This window comes from Zingiber officinale, chromosome 1B (assembly GCF_018446385.1).
Source record: "Zingiber officinale cultivar Zhangliang chromosome 1B, Zo_v1.1, whole genome shotgun sequence".
Classification (NCBI taxonomy): Eukaryota; Viridiplantae; Streptophyta; class Magnoliopsida; order Zingiberales; family Zingiberaceae; genus Zingiber; species Zingiber officinale.
In genome coordinates, this window is record NC_055986.1 from 134596340 (window position 1) to 134611658 (window position 15319).

General features: G+C 36.4%; 1 protein-coding gene across 2 annotated transcripts; it reads left to right on the forward strand.

Moving 5' to 3' along the window:
- Nucleotides 1-583: 583 nt before the first annotated feature.
- Nucleotides 584-4091, forward strand: LOC121980416 (very-long-chain aldehyde decarbonylase GL1-2-like). 2 transcript variants are annotated; one of them, XM_042532454.1, is made up of 11 exons: nt 584-729; nt 832-1049; nt 1127-1362; nt 1609-1828; nt 2228-2349; nt 2420-2676; nt 2751-2858; nt 2945-3151; nt 3244-3354; nt 3438-3611; nt 3714-4091. In XM_042532454.1, exons 1-11 carry the CDS (start codon nt 676-678, stop codon nt 3867-3869), a joined length of 1863 nt encoding a protein of 620 aa, XP_042388388.1. In that variant the 5' UTR covers nt 584-675; the 3' UTR covers nt 3870-4091. The 2 variants fall into 2 exon arrangements, with proteins under 2 accessions (XP_042388388.1, XP_042388379.1); XM_042532445.1 differs by having other exon boundaries at nt 599-1049.
- Nucleotides 4092-15319: the final 11228 nt, after the last annotated feature.

A 15319-nucleotide genomic window follows, 5' to 3' on the forward strand; every position in this document is an offset into this window, starting at 1 on the left:
TTCAAATTATCGCTTGGCCGGTGGGCATGGCTCATGCTGCTATCTGTGCGCATTAATGACAGCTGCAAATGGCCTGACCAACCGCATCTGTGAATGTGACAGTGACACATGGCTCGCCCAATTAAAACGGTACCATGCAACTGGGTCGTCTACGCAATCAATCTCATGCATGCATTTGCAGTGCCCAATCTCTCTCTCTCTCTCTCACTCTCTCTCCTTTTTCTCTCCGGGCCCACCTGTGATTTCCTGTTTTCCGCATTGATGGGGAGATGCGCAGTTGCTAATTATGGGTTTCTTTTATATGTATGTTTTATGTGCATATTTCTCTCTTGTATTATTCAAGAGTGGCAACGTGACTCCAGGGGTAGACTTGAAACTTGAAAGCGAGTGGAGTCCCTGTCAACTATAAAAGAGCAGATCGCAATTTTGTTTTATATATTTTTTATTATTTAAAATGAAAAGCGATTTAAAAGTAAAACAAGGAAGAGAAGACATGGTAAAAGGATATCCTTTCGATAGTTTTTATTTAAAGAGAATTAAAAAAAAGTAAATAATATTAATGCTCCAACTTCGATTTCCTTTATATGGGCGACAAAGATGCTGTGCTGCAGAACGCATCCGTCTCTCCGTGGCTAGCTCGTCCCTTCTCCTTTCTCTTCTGCAGACGAAATCAAAATGGTGGCTGCTCCTCTGTCTTCCTGGCCGTGGTTCAATTTGGGACTCTACAAGGCATGCACGCAATCTTCTTCTTCTTTCCCTCTCTGTATTATATTCTTAATGTCTTCTTGTGATCTAATTAATCGACTCGGAAGAGAGAACTTGATCGTGCAGTATCTGTTATGTGCGCCACTGGTTGCCAAAGCTGTGAGCGAGTGGAAAAGCCAAGGAGAAGGAGCGGGGTGGTCTCTTCACCTTCTCATCCTCTTCAGCCTGAGGAGCCTCGTCTTCCAGCTCTGGCACAGCTTCTCCAACATGCTCTACTACACACGCAGGCGCAGAGTCATCCCCCACGGCCTGGATTTCCACCAGATCGACCGAGAGTGGGACTGGTACGTACGTAATTAACCTTCAGATCTCCTGAATCATCGAATAAGTTTAATTAATCGTTCTGAGATTTTTTGGGCAGGGACAATTTTCTGATACTGCAAGCTCTGGTCGCATCCATGGCGGTGTGGCAAGTAGTGCCAGGATCGGACGGGGTTCCTGTGGTGCAGTCAAAGGGATGGCTGATAGCTCTGTTGGTGCATGTGCTGGTATCCGAGCCTGTGTTCTACTTGGTGCACAGAAGCTTCCACGGAGACTACCTCTTCTCTCACTACCATTCAATTCACCATTCGTCACTTGTGCCACAGCCCATGACAGGTCGCAACTTTTTTTATTAAAAAAAACGTAATTAATGCTAATATTTTATTATATAATGAATTCGATGGAGAAGGGTTATAAAAAACTTGCTTTTTTATCGTTGAATTAATGGCCACGCCGAGCTACCTTGGTTAATTAAGCTTGCTTAATTACCTGATAATTATTTTTTAGAATATATATATATACTTTCATCGCATAAAAATTAATCTTGCTGGTTTGTACTCATCGTGCTGGTGGAGCATGCAGCCACGTTCGGAACGCCACTGGAGAACCTGGCGATGACGGCGGTGATGGCGGCGCCTCTACTCGGAGCCTTCGCCGCCGGCCATGGCTCTGTGGGCCTCGTGTACTCCTACGTCCTCGCCTTCGATTTCTTGAGGTGTTTGGGTTACAGCAACGTGGAGATCTTCCCCTCGCAGCTCTTCCACTCACTGCCCTTCTTACGTTACCTCATCTACACTCCCACGTAAGTCATCCTCATTGGAATAGCTCATACCATCCATTGATTATTTTTTCATTTATTGCCCAATCACAATTAATTAATCTGGGCTACTATTCAATTACTGCCATTACATTAATTGCATTCATGCGTCTGTTGTTTGATGTGAATTAATCGCATGTGTATGGCGGAAAACGTTAACATGTGCTGCTTCACCTGTAAGAATTTATGGTCACATTAATGAACGATTTATTACAATCCAACAACTGCCATTAATTGCCCACCATCGTCCTATTTTTCGATGGCGCTCTTCGTTTTAAATTGAATTCAAAAGCTTATACTGAGAACTCGAAGTATAAGGAACTATATATGATCATCGATTCAGATTACAGTTAATTAATTAGAGTGGTCGAAAATATTTGACAGGTACTTAAGCATCCATCACACGGAGAAGGACTGCAACTTTTGCCTTTTCATGCCTCTCTTTGATTTTCTGGGGAACACCATGAATAACAAGTCGTGGGACTTGCAGAAAGAGATAAGCTCAGGTAAACTTTTTCTGGAATTGTATATTTAGTGTACCAATTAATTTGTTAATATATCTAATTAATTGAGCAGGGAAGAACGGAGGGGTTCCGGATTTTGTCTTCTTGGTCCATGTCGTGGATGTGATCTCGTCCATGCACGTTCCGTTCGTGTTTCGTTCGGTCTCTTCTAAGCCATTTGTGGCCAATCCCTTTTTGCTGGTCCTTTGGCCCTGTGCCTTCTCTACCATGCTCTTGATGTGGGTGCTCTCCAAGACCTTCTCCCTCTCTTTCTACCACTTGAGAGGTCGCTTGCATCAGACTTGGGTCGTCCCAAGATATGGGTTTCAGGTGAAAATTAAATAAATCATTATTAAGAATTAATGACAGTCTGATCGATGCTTGTTGCTGTGCCATTCTTGCAGTATTTCTTGCCCTTTGCGAGACAGGGCATCAATGAGCAGATTGAGATGGCCATACTTAGGGCCGACAAGTTGGGAATTCGAGTCCTTAGCCTTGCAGCATTGAACAAGGTATTGGGCAAATGAATTATCAATGCATCGAATTAAACTTATAACTTAACTTCACAATCGATCGTCTCTGTTTTCTATATATACAGAATGAATCACTAAATGGCGGCGGGACACTGTTCGTGAACAAACACCCGGATTTAAAAGTTCGAGTCGTCCATGGCAACACCTTGACGGCCGCCGTCATCCTAAATGAGCTCCCGAGGAATGTAAAGGAGGTCATCTTGACTGGAGCTACGTCCAAGCTTGGGAGAGCAATTGCGCTCTACCTTTGCAGAAAAAACATACGAGTGATGGTAAGCCAACTCTAATTAACTTCCAATCAATCTATCACCTTCATCAACTATAAGACCTCACCGATCGCTGACTGCGTTACGCCAATATATAGATGTTGACTTTATCGACTGAAAGATTTCTAAAGATCCAGAAGGAGGCACCGACAGAGTACCAACACTATCTAGTACAAGTCACCAAGTATCGAGCGGCAAAAAATTGCAAGGTGACACAGAAATTATTATTGACTCAATCCGATCGAGTTCCAACCATAAACAATCCTATTAATCAGTGAATATATCGCTGCAGACATGGATAGTGGGCAAATGGCTCTCGCTGAGGGATCAGCAGTGGGCGCCTGCCGGCACACATTTCCACCAATTCGTGGTGCCTCCCATCATTGGCTTCCGAAGGGACTGCACCTATGGAAACTTAGCCGCCATGAGACTCCCCAAGGACGTGAAAGGATTAGGTTCGTGTGAGGTGCGTACGTTATATATTAGGTTTCTTTTAATACAATACAATATTAATTATGTGAGCTAGCTAGCTAGCCTCAATGATATAATTATATTACTGACTGAACAGTACACGATGGAGCGAGGGGTGGTGCACGCTTGCCATGCTGGTGGAGTAGTCCATAGCTTGGAAGGCTGGACGCACCATGAGGTCGGTGCGATCGATGTCGAACGCATTGATGTGGTGTGGAGAGCTGCGTTGAAGCATGGGCTGACACCCGCTTGAAGACGTTGTAATTTAAGTTCGCTACGACTCGACATTTCTGGACTTGTGATCACCACAAGTTACACACATGATCGATGCTTTAATTTATTCGAGAATTAGAAATGTAATTCATTCGGTGTAGCTAGGAAGAAGTTAGTATGTGTGCGTGTAAGAACTAAACGTTTGGGGGAGAATTTCCTAAGAAAATAAAATGAATAAGCAAATTAATTAATCTCCCAAAAATTAATTTATGAGTATCGAATTCAATTCCCTATAATTAGGAACTAATTTGTAAGTGAGAATCAAGAGAACTTAGCACTAAGCAAACATATTCAATCCTTGTTGGCACAATATAAGTAAGAGTTTCGATTCTAACTTATTAGTAGAGCTAATTTGAGGAATAATAATTGCTGAGTGATATCTTTTAAAATGTAGAGAAGCCTATCGAGCAGCTTTTGCAGATACTAGACTTGATATTGTATGATAAAATTAATATGAAGTCAGAATTTAGGAAACTGAAAAAAAAAGGTTTCATTTTAATGATTGTTCATATGTGGTCCTCAAAAACAATAAGCTCTCCAAACAAGATGCAGGTGAAGATGCATGGCTTTCCCCATTAACAAGTCTGGGGCAGCAAGCAGCTGCTCCTCACGACCAAGGTGACTGTATGGCCCTGACTCAATACAACTGCTCCAGCAGGAAGTTCAACTGTGACACTGAGTTTGATACATCATCATAATGAACACTAGCTAGCTAACTTCCAAACTACTATACCAGCTATTGATGTAGGTAAGTGTGTAACTCATCTATGCTGCAGTCTTATGGTATAGTTAAAGATGCATGAAAAAAACGACAAATTTTTTATACATCTTTTCAAGGGATAAAGCTTTTGTATACATCTTCTTATATATAAAGACATTAAGAAAGTTTGTTAATTGTCTCGGTTATACTACTCCAACTGGAAAGGAATGATCAAAGTGTTGGAAAAAAAAATTATGGGAGAAAAAATACATCTTACATGGAAGAGGAGAATAAGAAAAAAAATATGAACTCAACTTACTTTCATTCATTGAAAAAGTTACATATTTATAGATTTATTGGATAACTATTAACTCCACGTTAGTTTATCTCAAATACATTAAATCTAAACCTTTTTTCTTTTGCCACCTCATCATATTCTATCTCTACGAATTCTTATTCTTATAAAAAAATTATCATCTCATCATATTCTATCTCTATCATATCACAAACTTTCATTCTTATCAACAATTTCCTCATCATTCTATCTCTATCTATAATATTCTATAATATTTTATCTCTGTCAATAAAATTAAGTTTAATTTACAATACCCCCTCTTAAACTTGATTTTGTGACTTTAAGCAAATATTACATCTCGATGAAGTCTTCAAATTTGAATGATTTGATAAAAATATCAACAACTTGACGTTGAGATTTTATATATTCCACTTGTATATCTTTTTTGTAATGCACTCTCTGATATAGTGATAGCTCATATCAATGTGCTTGTTTCTATAATGAAAAACTGGATTCTTTGCTAGTGCTATTGTAGACTTGTTATCAACTTAAATCTTGGTTGCATCTTCTTGTGGCCAACTTAGCTCATACAATAATTTCTGAGCTAAATAGCATGATAAACACAAGGTCTAGCTACATAATCCACTTCACAAGTAGAAAGTGTGACAATATGTTGTTTCTTCGATATCCAAGTGAAAATTGTATCTCCCATAAAGAACACAAATCTTGTAGTGTTCTTTTTATTATCTATATCTCCACCTCAATCACTGTCACTATATCCTTCAAGATTGAAATGGCTAGATGTTGAATAAAGCAATCCAAAATCTATCGTACCTTTGATATAGCGTAAAATTCTCTTAGCGATCTTAAGGTAAGTAGTAGTTGGAGCTTCTATATAGTGGCTAATAAGTCCAACAACATAAAGGATATCAAGCCTTGTGCATGTCTAAGTATCGTAAACTTCCAACCAAGCTCTTGAAAAATGATGGATCAACTTTTCTCCTTCATCATGCTTTGATAGCTTGACTCCACATTCTATTGGGATAATTATGGGATTACTACTATCCATCGTGAACTTCTTTAATATCTCTCTTGCATAATCTTCTTGTGAAATAAAAATTTCATCTTTCCTTTAGTTCACTTCGATGCCCAGATAATATGTCATGAATCCAATATCAGTTATCTCAAACTTCTTAGTCATCACTTCTTTGAATTCTCCAAACATATTTGGATTACTTCCTTGAAGATCAAATCATCGGCATATAGGCATATAATCAAAACATTTTTATCCTTATTATGAATGTATAGTACATGTTAATAAGGACATTTGATGAACCCTTTTCTCTTGCAAGTACTTGTCTATCCGGTTATTTCATGCTCTTGGCATTTGCTTTAGCTCGTAGAGAGTCTTCTTCAATTTTAGAACTTTATTTTCTTGTCCTTTGACTTTATAACTTGATGGCTACCGAATATAGGCTTCTTCTTCGAGAATTCCATTTAAAAATAAGATTTTACATCCATTTGATATATTCTTTACTTATTTTGGGTTGCTAAAGCAATGATTAGTCTGATAGTTTCTAATCAAGCAACGGGAGTAAATATCTCATCATAGTTAATGTCAAATCTGTGACTATAGCCTTTTACCACCAATCTTGCTTTGTATCTTTCAACTTCTACTTTGACATTTTTGTTTATTTTATAAACCCACTTCACACCAATCACCTTATGTCTTTCAAAAAGTAGAGTTAATTCCCATGTACCATTCTTCTCAATTACATTGATTTCTTCATCCATCGCATCTTTCCACTTTTTGCTCTTTATAGCTTCTTGGAAATCCATAGGCTCACAATCGGCAAAGAGATAAAATAGAGTAATATTATCTTGATTTTCAAATATCTTATAAAGGTCCCGTAAGCTCCTGAAGCATGATACTTTTTCATTTGAATTTTCACTTAAAGTTAATACTAATGAATTTTCTTGAGTACTTAATGCTGGTGTTACTAGTGGAGTAGTAGGCTCCTCTCTTGTTTGCTCCACCCTTGGTTGCTCCACATCTTCTTCTTCAAAATATGGGAAGAAGTTGTAATATTATATTCATTTTGATATTCTCAATTCCATTCTTCTTATTCATTAAATATGACATTCCGGTTGATAATTGTCTTCCCAGTATTTAGATTGTATAACTTATACCCTTTTGAGTTAGTATTATAGAGAATAAAAATAAACTTCTTGCTTTTATCATCCAATTTGCTTCTAGCTTCATCAAGCACATGAACATGGCCTATACTCCAAAAAACTCTTAGATGAGAAATCCCAGGCTTCCTTCTACTCCATGCTTCTTGTGGTGTCTTGTCTCACACACTCCTTGTTGGTCATCAGTTGGATAAGTATACTGCACATGCAACCGCTTCTGCCCAAAGTTTTTTTGGTAGCCTCTTGCTTTTGAGAATACTCCTTGTCATGTCAAGTTAGACAAGACTTTGGAACCCAATATAGGTTCCAGCCAATTGGATTAATTAAGAATTTTTTAGGAATATATTTCTTTGAAATTTTTCTAATTTTTTCCTTATGAAATCTAAGATGCTAGCTTAGTCTATTATAATTTTGAGTTCTAACATTCAAGCATGCATGATTTTTCAAGTTTTTTATTTCATTTTGTAAATTGTCATTTTCCAATTTAATTTTATCAAATTCTTCTAATGGACAAAATTTTACCAGAATTAATTTTAACTCTTTAATTTCTTTTTCTAGCTTGCAATAATTCTTTAATAAATATTTTATAAACTTAAACAACTTATCATGAGGAAGAGATTGTACTTGACTTACCTTGTCGATCCCGTGATTTGTAGCTCCCCCTGAAGTGTTGCTTTCTTCCGATGTCGCTCCCCCTTCATCGATGCTCTCGATGCTCATTTCGGACGAGTTTGCTTCATTTTCGTCGTCTTGATAGCTTGCCATTAACGTGAGCCTGGAGAAAGCCTCAATCTCTGATTCGGATGACGTTTCGTCCCACGTCCCCTTCAAGTTTTTATGTTTGTTTGTTTGGACGGGCTTCTTGTTCTTGCCTTTGTCCTTCAATTCAGGGCAGTTGTATTTAACGTACCGTTCTTCATTGTAGTGGTAGCATCTGATTTTTCTTCTCTTTCTACCCTGCAGATGATTAGTTTTTCTAGATTTAAATAACTTTTTAAATTGATTTACCATCATCGTCGTTTCCTCTTTGTCGAAAGAAGATTTTGACTCTTGTTCATCCATCTTTGCCTTGAGGGCAATATTGTGCTTCGACTCTTTCTTTAAATCTGCACATCTCAATTCATGGACTTTAAATGTTGAAAATAACTCTTCTAAGGTAACAGATTCTAAGTCCTTAAAGATATAGTAGGCATCTACTAATGATGCTCATTTCGTATTTCTAGGGAAAACATTTAGAGCGTACCTTAGCGAATCTCGGTTGTTCAACTTTTCTCCAAGATTCGAAAGTTCGGTGATGAGCTCCTTAATCCTCGAGTGAAGGTGTGCAATGGATTCGTCTTCTTCAAATCGAAGGTTAGTGAGCTGGTTGCGAAGTAAGTCCCGTCTCGCGAGCTTGGCTTCGGACGTCCCTTTGTGTAGCTCAAGGAACTTCTCCCAAAGCTCCTTTGCTGAGTTGTAGGCGTCGACCCAGTTGACTTCTTGTGGTGGTAGGACGCTCAGCAGATGGAACTCTATTTGTCGTTTGCCACTTAATCGGTCTGCTCCTTCTTTGTCCACTGGTATTCTTCCTTACCTCCGGGTGCTACAAAACCAAACTTCATTATTAAAAGTAATTCAAAATCAATTTTAAAGAATACAAGCATTTTTTTTTCAACTCGCGAACTCCTCCTCGAACTTCGGTGGGTATATACTCAGTCCGGCCATCAATTCGATGCTTCGATCGGCTGTTAGTCCTCCGGAAGGGTCCTGACTCTGATACCACTTGTTAGGACTCTTGGTGGTCGGCTAGAGGGGGTGGTGAATAGCCCCTGCACAAATAAAAACAAAAATACATTTCTCGTATAACTAACTTAAACAAACACTTGCATATAAAAGAATAAGGAATAAAAAAGACAGAGGCACAAAAGTTTTACTTGGTTATAACCGGGGAGATTGTTAATCCAAGGAAGTAGAGCGCACTAATATCTACTTTAGGCAGAAAAACCTCTTTACAGCAGTGAAAGTACAGAAAATTGGAAGCTAAACAAAAACTGAGATGTGTACAAGTGTTATTGCAAGAATGCTTGTTGTGTTTAGCTTCTTGGACCAAAACTGTATTTATAGCTTTGGTCGGGGTGCCTGAAAGGGTTCCAGGCACCTGGAGGGGATATAATTTTATCCCCTTCGCAACGGATTGTGGTCAAACGCGATCCGGATAAAACTCCGTTCCGGGCGCTCAGACCAGGAAAGTCAACTACGTTGACTTTTTCCAGTCCGGGCCTTCCGCTCCGGCTCCGTTTGCTTCAGTCCGGGTCTTCCGCTCCGGCTCCACTCGCTTGAGTGATTTCAGTCATCAGGAATAGGGCTTACCCGAACCCAACTTTCGACCTTCTCCTCGAGCAAGCTTCCGCTCCAGCTTCTCATCCCTCGGAAACGCCGCGCGCCTCTTTCTCGTTCGCCCACGTGTACTCTTCCACAACATCTCGTCCCTCAGACGCACCGAGTCCGTCGACTCTTTCTCGTGCCGTTCTTCTTACTAGCTGCATCTTTTGCTCGACTCCCTGTGTTCCTAAGTTCCTGCACACTTAGACACATGGTTCAACACAACAGAACCTAACTTAACTTGTTTGATCACATTAAAATAACCTTGGAATACCAATAGTCTTTAGTCCTGACTATTACTTATTCTTGATTTTTGACTATCACATCATCTTAACTATCATTTCTATTATTTTGTCAGGATCTTCCACTACTTTTCACATCGTATAATATTTTATCTCTACCAATAAAATTAAATTTAATTTCTAATCCAAAGACGCATCAAATACTCAGAATGTTTTCTATATATATATGCAATTTTTATGTTCGCGCGTTGTCATATACTGTTTGTAATACATAATCTCTATTAAAATGTTGCTAACTGTATTGTTTTATCACCCATTTCAGGGAGTAAAGTTAAGGGAAGACTCCTGGACTTATTGTTGCTTCATAAATAGTGAAACAAGATTTAGAAAAAATATTACCAAAAAAAACATTTTATAAACAACTCTAAATGTCAAAGAACTTGCTATGACCAGAATAGCAAAGGCAACATAAAAAAGTATCAGTAAGAACGTAAATAAAAAGAAAATAAATATTGAGGAAAATAAAAAGAGAAAATCATTTGCTAGGGTACAAAGAGAACCCACCCTACCCTACCATCACATGAACAACGTGTCGTATTCTTTTTCTTCCCAAAGCAGGTGTTGCCGCACTAGCCATTGCCGAAGCAAACTTTATTTAGAGCATCAAGCACCATGATGAGAGCTCCTTTTTCTCTCAGACATGCTCATGGTGGTTCAGTGAAAGTTGTTTAAAGGCAAGAACTTTAATTTACCCTTCAAATTCACATATTAAACAGAAAATTAACATACTGATCATAAGATGGATCTCACTGAATCCATGCAGCATGCATGTCAACATGCTCCAAATGCTGTTATTGTTAAGCAGTGATCAATGTCAAATGTTTTTTTTAATATTTATAATAAGCTGAATACAAATGGCATTGGTGCTTAGCTTATGATCAGAAATCAAAGCATTCGAGGTAATAGATTTTATCATGACTTTATACTTGGAGTAGAAGTTATCTTATTATCAATAATATAAGTAATATATAATATTATCATGACTTTTTTGATTCTCAAAGTCTACATGCATTGTTGGTAAATTAGTTTAATTTGAGAGTTGTTGATGGCAACGTGACCCTTCTGTCACTATTAAATTTCTGGCATTTGATTAGGGTTCTCTTCTATTGGTCCATTGAATTCAAACTAGCCATCCAAGATCCACTATTATGTTAAACAAGCAATAAGAACATTGGTCCACCAACCTAATAACAAAAGTCTCGACTCATTTAATTACATATATTCGTGAGCATCTTGTGAACATGTTAATTTTTTTATTATTATTTTTTAAAGGAAACGAAACTTAAAAAAAAATACTAGATCTGAGATCTCTCACTTCGTGTAGAAATAAATTATAAAATTTGTAAAAGCTTAGTGTAAATTTTAGAGGCATAAAATGTTTTGTAAATATATACTGTAAAAAGTAGAATTTTGAAAATTAAAATTTTATAAAATTAAAAATCTAAAACAATAAAATTTACTGTAAAGGTTAATTTACGAGAATTAGACTTCAGTTGTATAAAACTAGAATATATGAATGTAGCTTAAGGGCATAGTCAAATTAGTTATCATTTGATAAGTTTATAAAATTGAATAAGAATTGATAAAGATTGAAGAATTATTCTTCCTTGTGATGGCGAATTTTATGATAACGGATTTCAAGTTTTGCAAAATAAAATCTACGAATGTATACGATTTTAATAATTTTAAATTTATTTTTTTATATAAATATAAATTAGCAGTTTACCAGGGGTTAAAAGGGCCATGAGAAAAAGAAATGGTTCTTAAAACCTAGAGTACCATTTTCATTTTCCCCTAAAAATTTTCTCATATTACACTTCCATGTGACCACGCATTAGTTTTTCAAGTTTTGAAAGGGAGGTGAATGTCTAAGTTCCCGTTCAAAAGGATTTACCGAGAAAAAAAAAATCTCAAGATCGTGATGTTTAAGTAGTTTATATATACTTTTAAATGAGCAATTTACCATACTACACACTTTCGAAAAAATATTCAAAAAGAGATCGAGAAAAGATTGGGTTTGATTCAGACTAGAAAAAATCAATACAATAAGTGTAAGGGGGTATTTTACAAAAATACACATATTTATTTTTTGTTGGTAAATACTAATTTAAGTGTACGTATTGTATAAAATTGAGTGATTAAATGCTGATACATAACAGCTTTAAATAGTTTTTAAAAAAAACTGTCACGTTAGTGATTCACTCATGTCTATCCTACTTTATTGAAAGGGAGTTCAATAAAAATCTAAATTAATAAGTATATAAGCAAGATCCACATAGGTGATAAAATTCTCTATGAGTTTTGACACCCACTACTATCATGATTATCTCATGCACTTACCAACTGAGCTAGCAGCCATTGGGGCAATTGTTCTAGTTTGAAGGCAGATAACATAGTTGATATCTTCATGAGTTCTTGTTTCAATAAGTTTTTGGGTTAATTTTTAGCGGGTACAAAATGTCTTACTGAGTGTCTGACCTCTCCCATAAAAAGGGTCACTCTGGTAGGACAAATACCCCCGTGATTTATCCTATTTCATAAAATGTGGCCGCCTTGGAGGGGCTGCTAATTAAGTTAACGACTTCATCTTTTCAGCTCCAATAGTTTGAAGGCTGATAAGACTCGAGACTTGGACTAGTGGTAAGAAGCGGGATGCATTCTCAAGTAATCACGATTTCATTTTCACATATGACACATCTACAACGATTGAACTACTTGTGATATTGGATCGTCACGTCAAGAGCCACATGCTTGGTGGGTGGAATGCGGGGTTAGACGTAGGTGATTGAACTAGTGGTGATGTTAATTGGATCGCTAGGAGCCACCATATTCCTTGAGTTTATTTGAGGGTAAAATATGAGATTAGACCGTCTATCTCAAAATTAGTGAGCTTTCAAGAATGGGATACTCGGTTATAATATATGTATATATAGTTTTATTACCCTGTACCTCCATCTATGAGCAACTCGTGAGTATTAGGACTAAAAGAATTCACATATCTTCATAATAGTATGATATTATCTACTTTGGGTCTAAGTTTTTATGGATTTATTTTTGGACTCTATCCAAAATGCCTCATTCTAATAAAGATATTTCCCATCTTTTAAACTCGTGATCTTTTCAATGTATTTTTAATGTGAGACTTTAATTATATTTCCAATAATTCTCCCCTCAAATAAATGACCACCATAATTCTCATGGTTTAGACCTCTCCTCAAGCATCCTGTCACTCTTAACATGCTCCAAGCCTCTCCTCAAGCATTCAGTCCCTCTTGACCTGCTTCAGCCCTCTAAGACTTTTTCACCACCTAAAGTTCACTCCCCCAGAATTTTCACCAAACATCCCACTTTTTTTGTTCAATGTAGTGATTCCACTCACACGGCTCGATCTAGACCATAACTCTAATACCACTTGTTAGGACAAAAAAATTATATATCGCCACAATAGTATGATATTGTCTACTTTGGGCCTAAGCCCTTATGAATTTATTTTTGAGCTTTATCCAAAAGGTCTTATTCCAATGAAAATATCTTTCATTTTTTAAATGCATGATATTTTTCATGTATTTCTAATATGAAACTTTGATTGTATTCCTAATGTTGAACACTTAGCGTTACTTTTTTTTTTTTTAAGATTTAGGATTTAGTGTTTAGGATTTAAGGTAAAGGAAGTGATTTTTTTTTTTTTAAAAAAAATTAACATTAGGTGATCATGAGTTGCCCATAGATGAGTGTAGAGTATGTGGGCAGCTACCCCTCAAGTGTAACGGGGGTACACACAAGGGGGTGTGTAGCATATCCCTGCCCTATCTACACACACACAAGGGGGTGGTAGGTGTCCATGTGGGCAAGTACCCCTCAAGTGCGCACACCCATTGGTAGGTGCCCATGTGGGTAGGTGCCCCTCATATGTGGGCATGGGTGTGCCTCGGGAGGTGCATAGCATAACAAGAGTGTGTGTGCGTATATATATATATATATATATATATATATATATATATATATATATATATATATATATATATATATATATATATATATATATATATATATATATATATATATATATATATTTTGATGTCCCTTTTTCTAAGAATCAAATTAACTGAAATATCATATTGATGCCCTTTTTTCTAAGAAAGTCATGGTTTGCCCATAAAAAGATAATTTATAAATACATTATAAGACTCTATCAATTGACAGAGTAATAAACAAAGAAAATGTTATAAGACTCTGCCAATTGATACAGTAATAAATGAAAGAAATAATTAATAGGTCCTAATTTTGGCATATTGAATGATTCTCTTTTTCACCCCCTCCCAACACACACACACACACACACACACACACACATCAATGGGCTTGCTAGCTTGTTGAAACACTTTTTGAATGATAACTTAGTAAGGATATTAGCAATTTGATCTTTTGTAGAAATATAAAAAAATTGATAACTGTTGAGCCACCACATGCTCTCGAACAAAATGAAAAATAATTTTCACATATTTTGTATGAACATGAAATATTTGATTTGCTGAGAGATATGCTGCTCCAATATTATCATACTAAATTTTTGGTGCAATATTTAATGTAAGACGAAGTTCAGAGAGAAGTGATTGAAGCCAAATAATTTTAGATGTTGTCTTTCCTATAGTTTTATATTCCGCTTCAGTGCTTGAATGAAATACTATAGGTTACTGTTTCAAATTTCATGAGATAAGGTTTCATCCAAGAAATATTGCATATCTACTAGTAGCTAGAGCATCTATCTTTAAGAGATTTTGGTCAATCCACATCACTATAGGTATGTAAATCTCGAAACGATTAGCAATATAAAAAAAGACCTTGTAGAATAGTACCTTTGGATAGCAAAATATTCTTTTCGCACCTTCCCAATTTTTTGTAGTGGGAGCATGCATGAACTGACACGCACGATTTACTGCAAAGGTAATATCATGGGGTGTGATAGTGACATATTGTAAGACTCCAACAATACTTTGATAAATTTGAGAATCAGACATCATAAGAGAGGATAAAGTTGCAAAGAAGTTTATAAAAATTGGTGTAAAGACCGGATGTGCTCCATCTATTTTAGCTCTTTGAAGAAGTCCAGTAATGTATTTGCTTTGAGAAAGAAGATAGTCTTCTTCATGTAAAATAAGTTCAATACCAAGAAAAAAATGACCATTACCTAAATCTTGAGTAGGAAATTCTTGATTGAGAAGACTTAATAAAATTGTGATATTCTTGTGATCGTTGTCAGTTATTAGGATGATCCACATAAAAAATATCATAGATTTATCATTATATTTATGGAATAGAGATGAATCCGTCTGTGATCCAAAAAATTATTGAGCTTGTAACAAATTAGATAATCGATGAAACCATATATGAGGAGCTTGTCAAAGACCATATAAGGATTTTTGAGTTGACAAAGATGATATGAAAATTGTGGATGAATGAACCCATATGATTTCTCTATAAATACACTTTTCTCAAGATGACTATGAAGAAATGCATTGGAAATGTTTAATTATCGTACAATCCAATTAGAACTAACAACTATTGATAATAATAGTTAG